We start from the raw sequence: 6,245 nt of genomic DNA on the forward strand, positions 1-6,245 counted from the left end.
GTTATTATTATTTTTTTTTTTTCATTTTTATATATTTTGTATAATTATTTTTAACTATATTTTGAAGTCATGTTAAGGATATATTCAAATAAGTCTGTTTTATTATAGATACTAAAATTGTATGATTTGTAATAGGAAATTAGTTTATACAAATCACCTATTTTTTAGCAATTTTTTTTTATTTGATCAAATATATAAGAATTGGAACACTAAAACTCTCCAAATATAAGAATTAAAATACACTCAAATTCTCCAAATCACCTATTTTTTTTAGTAATTTTTTTTTAGATTTCTACAAATCACCTATTTTTTAGTAATATTTTTTATTTGATCAAATATATAAGAATTGGAAATACACTCAAACTCTCCAAATATAAGAATTAGAAATACACTCAAACTCTTCAAAGATCTTTTTCATATTGTGAGAGATCACATAAGATAGAAAAAAAAAAGCCTAACTCTCATATTAGAGTCCACATAGGAGAGAGAAAATCCTTCTTTAAAGGTCTCTCCTTTAGTATATAGATAGTAGATGAATTTGAACCATATTTTGTATCTTCGACAGACTCTAAAAATCGAGGTCTAAATCGCAAACTATCCAATCGGATTTTATGAATTCGGATCTAGCCCAGACCTTTGTTTGCCGACCCTATCGCAAAAAGATGTATAGCCGCCATAGGACACCTTAACGCAACATGGACGTGTCATATTGCTATTTCGATGCGGTCATTCATCTAAGTAGAATGCCAGAGGATTAGATCAAGAAATAAAGCCCATATTTAACCAGATTTCTGTTACTAACGCCAAGAGGAATTCTTAATTAAAAATTTAAAACCAAAAACTTAATTTTGTGGTTATTTGTATTTAATAGTTTTGAATTTATGAATGTTGATACATTTAATTTAGTTTTTAATGTTCAATTTATATAAAATAAAATTATAAATATTAATTAATTTTTGCGTCCTTTGCTACGTCCGCATCCTATTTTTTGAGAGATATAATCGAAGCCCATGGAATGTCAGATATGCCCGCGCAACATAGACTTCAGGTTATAGATGCTGACCGATATCCTAATTGTAACAAATTATACTGTAGTATGAGGCCGGTGGATCTAAATTAATCCAGAGGTCGCATGGAAATGAGCATATGCATTATGATATCATGTGTTACTAGTTTATTGGTCGTATCACTTCTACAAGTAAACTACCTTCGGGGTTTGATTCCATCACTGGATACTCAAGTAGAAAATCTTTGGTTTAGTTTAATCAAATTAATTTTTATTTTCTACTCCTTGTCTTTCACTTTCTTATTTTTCATGTCCCTATTGAGGCACAACATAATTTTTTACATAGAGAATAAGCAAATCACCACCTGCGCTTCTGGAAGAGCTTCCTACTTTGTTCATCTGTCCCTATCTAGTTCTTTTAGGTTTTAAAATGTTCGTGATTATAATTTGTCATACTTGTGCCAAAATCCCGAAAACCTTTTAGAGGGGTACGGTAAAGGACTGGTTGGGCTCATCTTGCATAAACACTAGAAACGTACAAATATAAACTATAAAACAATGAACACTTCAAAGTTCCAGTTGAAATCATATTTGCATATGATGAAATGAAACAAATCGAGTGGAAAAGAAATTACCGAACAAATATTCAATTATTGCTGAGAAAGAAAAAAGAAAAAACAGAGACTGATGTTATAAATATTGAATTAAATGGACATTATTCAAATACAAAGTTCAATTATTTCGACAACATAAAAGAATTATAAATGCTCTCTTCAAATACAAAGTTCAATTATTTACGACAACATCAAAGTTAAATCCTCTACAAAATGTATGATGAAAGAATCTCAAAAAAGTAACAGAAAATACAGAAGAACCAAAATAAGTAGACGGAAACTGTAAACCACACAAAACTCTGCTCTCTCAAGTCTCTACAACAATAGAGCTAAGGCAACAGAAAATATTGTGACTGAGAAACCCCTAACCACAACTCCTGGTGCAGAGTTAGAAGGGGGTCCACCTGCTGCCGGGGGCGGGGACATGGAAGTAATGGGTGGAGTGGCAGAGCTTGATGGTGGCATGGCGATGCTTGGTGGAGGAGACAAAGTTGGAGTTCTAGTAGGAGGTGGTAAAGTTGGAGTTCTAGTAGGTGGTGATACTGTTGCACCCACTACGTTGATGGATAACTTTTGGCCTGCTGCGCAGTGACCTTGGACGCTGCAGAAGTAGTATTGAAGACCTTGAGTTGTAAGAGTGACTGTTACTGGGCCTGTAGTTGGAACTGGTCCAATGGGGCTGCTTGCATCGCAAGCATCATAAGCTGTCCGTGTTACTGTTGCGACATCATGCATCATGCTTGCAAAGTTGAAAACTGAAGAGAAACACCATTCAAATTAGATAGAAAAAGAAATAAAACAACAACAAAACAAAAAACAAGAATGTACATCAATAAAACTGCTGTCTGCGGTGAGAACGAAGTGTTTGTGTTTATGCGAAGATGTGTTCTTACCTAGAGTGTCGTTAACTCTAAAAGTTTGTCGAGAAGCCCAGGAAGAGTAGAAAGTAGGACCAGCAGGAGGGACGGCCCAGCCTGAGGCGTCTCCGACAATATGTGTTGTTTGGGCTGATGTGCAGTGTAACAAAGAAATTGCCACAAACAAGAAACCAACAAGCCTATTCATGCTGCAAGCTGCCATCTCTTTCAATCTATAGGTTTAATGAGTTTCTTGCTCTTGTGTTCACAGGTCGTCCCTAGCTCTTTCTGTTTCTTGATGATAGATTTAGAATAGAGGATGGGTAGTGTGGAGATGAATACTTTGGGATTCTCACTTATATAGAAAATAGACAAAGACTCAGTACTTAAATCAAGTTTATGGTTGTTGGAGTTGAGATGGCAGGCGAGGCATTTTGATTTCTGAATGACCACATTATTATAGAGGAATTGTTCCATACTTTGACTTCCAACTCCCAGACATACGCGTGGGTCCATTCAAAACCAAAACACCCAAAAGTCATCTAATTTGTGCTGAAAGGGCTTCTCAAGTAGTCATATAATGAATTAGCTAATACAATTACTATCTTGAGGACTGGCAAAAGGCATTGATTGAATGTTTATGGCTTCACTCTAGCACATCGTAGAATGAGGCTCCTTTTAGACATTTAGCCATTTAGGTTTACAAGTAAAGAACAAAAGAAATTCGGGCACAAAAGTTCTACGAGAGTAGAGAGCGATCCTACTAACCAAAACATATGTTGCTTTCTTCGTTGAAATTGAGGACTCTGAGCGTGGAAAATTCAAGATGACCATGTCAAGCAGGTTATTTCTACACCTAGTTTATAACTAATCATTGGTAAAACTGGAGAAGATTCCACTTTGCACTCCCAAATGTCTGTTATTGCTTGGAAGCTACGTCATTTCAATGGCGCTACTCTGGGCAAATAATGTAAAAAGGGGCTTTTACTGCATCAATATGTTGTGTTTGATATTCTCTAAAAATGCATAAATGATATTAATGATGTAGGCCAATGTTAGTTGTTTTAGGAATCCAATTATTCAATCAAACAAATTATCAATTATCTCAAAACCTAATATTATCATTCTCCAATTATTCTTCATCTTTTTCAATCTTAATTTTTTATTCTTCTAAACTCGTCAATCTCCTTCGTTCTTTTCTTCTATCAAGGATATTTGTATCTTTTTTTCCAAATCTAAACCCTTGATCCCCATCAATAATTGCCCTACTTTGGGTCTGCCCCAAGCAGAATGTTGTATATTGGAAGGTATTGAAGTCGCAATCTAAGGATGATTACATCTTTGTGTGGAATCAGATTTCAGGGTAGGAGTCTTGTCTTTTGGATCAGGTGCAATCCCATGTCGCAAAAACACATGGTCTGTTGGATTATCTTGTCTGTCTTCTTTTCTGAAAAATGTTTTCTCATAAATAAATATACTAGTTTCGCCCATATATCCAAAGAGTTAGGTTTCTGATTAGACAACCAAATGGACGCTTTTCCTCCAAGCATGAACGAGAATAACCTGAACTTTAACTTGCTCATCTGAAGTGCCTGGGTGGTTAAACGTTGTGCTTATTTGTGTTAACTGCTATAGATGATCACAAGGATGCTCACTAGCTATCTAAACCGTGATACATCGTTAACATGTTGAAAACGTTAGGTGGAATGCGAAAATCGCATGTAACTCTGTTAAGAACAATGCATGATGGAGGACCATCTTGCAACGTGGTGTAGTAATCCGAGAGAGCTGAGGCTTCTCTCCTTGGATTACTTCTTTAGCCATTGCTAGAAATGGCTCAGGAACTATCGTAGAAACATTTTGTTTACTTCAAAGAACGTACTTCCTATTTCGATATGTAGCTTATGGTGGTTTGTTTTTCACAACTAACCTGAGCGTAGGTGCATACGCGTCAAGCTATATAGGAGACTACTCTAGATGCGAGCAATTCAAATGGTGCGCAAAGAACATAAATTCGTTTGTGTGCTTTTGGAATTTGCAAAGTTTAGTTGGTATGTAGATTTGACAATGATGATAAGCACCCAAAACTATAATATAAAGCCCTGTAAAGATATACCATTTTGGTTAATTATGTGTTTAATAATCATGAAATAATTGTATTTTCGTGCTTTTACAAATTGGAGCAATCAACGTACAAATGAGGATAAAAGCCAGTATTAATTTAAGCACGGAATAGTGTGTCTACATGAAGCATTCTGATTTATCCCACGTGAAGCCAAATGAAGCCAAATAAAGCCCAAGGATTCAAACAGGACCGTTCCAAGTCAGAACATGATCAAAGTACCGAAAAAACATTAAATTTCCGAAGCCTGTATCTGCTAGACCTGGACTCCAATAGCAACAATTGAACCATCAGAATGATCAATGCGATGAGCTCTACACATAGGTGGGACTTTGTAAAAAGTCAACTTTTGGACCCGCCACTAGTCGAAGCATGAGGGTCCCACTATGCGGACCCACAGAAATTGGTGACTAAGCTAACACGTCAAGCTTCCGCACACGTCAAGTTGCATTGAAATGAATCAAAGACTTTTATGCATAACTTGGCACAAAAGTCATCAAATTTGATGAGGTGGCATGAAAGTTTGATTTTGGAGACACTCTTGATTAGGTGGATGCAAATTAAGCTTTGGGCTTGATTAGGTGTAAAATGATTAAGCTTTGGCAACAAAGTCTTAATTGGTTGGCAAATGATGTGGTGGCATGGAAAAAAATCAAATGGACATTAAAGGATGCAGTTGAGAGTTGAAAATTTACGTAGAATGAAAGAAAATGAGCACTCTCATTTTCTATAAAAAGAAGGCTTCATGAGCAAGACACAACTTTTGCTCCTTAGTTAAGTTGTGTTATGGAGTTAAAAGTTTTCATATTTGTATTTTTTGTGGTTTTGTTTAAGTTAATCTTGTAATGTATTTTCAAATTGTAGTTGTTAATAAAAATCACTTCTAACATAAAGTAGAATATGTTTTTCACTTAATATATTTCACATTCTTATATCATGATAAGTTGATTTAGGGAGATAAGCTAAAAACTCTCCACTTATAGTTCTCTCTATTTCTCTTAATATATTTCACATTCTTATATCATGATAAGTTGATTTAGGGAGATAAGCTAAAAACTCTCCACTTATAGTTCTCTCTATTTCTCTTGTTAATATTAGTACTTGCATGTCAAGTAACTTAGTAAGTAGGTTAAAATCAAAAGTAAAATTTTGCTCCCATAAGTTCCTCCTATAGAAATTTCCGTTTGGTTTTCAATTTGAGTTCTAGCCTTTAGGTTTGGAATGAAACCCTCACTCCAAGTATATTGAAACGTGCACGTGAGCGAGGTATTTGAACGGTCGTATTCGAGTGTGTGTGAAAACTTATATTTTTACATATGCAAAAGTGTGATTATCAATTGGCGCCGCTGCAGGGGAGTCCATAACAAAACTTTCACAACTCAACACCTTACAAAGCAACACTCCACAAAGCTCAGTATTTCACACACTTCATTCATGCACAGAGCAGCTACACAACACCATACACACATACATCTACTTCAACACACTCACTGCATTCACCTTATGCACCACACACTCACAAACAAATTTTTCAGAAAGCTAGTAGGTATCATAGAATCACCTAGCAGTAGCAGCAAGCATAAGGACAAGGAATCTATTAGATGCCACAAGCAGTAGTGCATTGACATCAATAGTACCTCACGAGT

General features: G+C 35.5%; 1 protein-coding gene across 1 annotated transcript; it reads right to left on the bottom strand.

The window, feature by feature from the left end:
* Positions 1-1,675: 1,675 nt before the first annotated feature.
* LOC147500120 (cucumber peeling cupredoxin-like) lies at positions 1,676-2,908 on the bottom strand. The gene is made up of 2 exons (XM_086561831.1): positions 2,514-2,908; positions 1,676-2,375 (listed from the first exon to the last, which is right to left on the bottom strand). Exons 1-2 carry the CDS (start codon positions 2,698-2,700, stop codon positions 1,936-1,938), a joined length of 627 nt encoding a protein of 208 aa, XP_086417957.1. The 5' UTR covers positions 2,701-2,908; the 3' UTR covers positions 1,676-1,935.
* Positions 2,909-6,245: the final 3,337 nt, after the last annotated feature.

The sequence above is a fragment of the Coptis chinensis genome, chromosome 5, assembly GCF_015680905.1.
Source record: "Coptis chinensis isolate HL-2020 chromosome 5, ASM1568090v1, whole genome shotgun sequence".
Taxonomy (NCBI): domain Eukaryota; kingdom Viridiplantae; phylum Streptophyta; class Magnoliopsida; order Ranunculales; family Ranunculaceae; genus Coptis; species Coptis chinensis.

Excerpts from the sequence above, each read along its gene's own strand:
- LOC147500120 (XM_086561831.1), bottom strand. The coding sequence starts at position 2,700 with ATGGCAGCTTGCAGCATGAATAGGCTTGTTGGTTTCTTGTTTGTGGCA. Across the intron at positions 2,376-2,513 it reads TAGAGTTAACGACACTCTAG|TTTTCAACTTTGCAAGCATG; the intron begins GTAAGAACACAT and ends GTTTCTCTTCAG.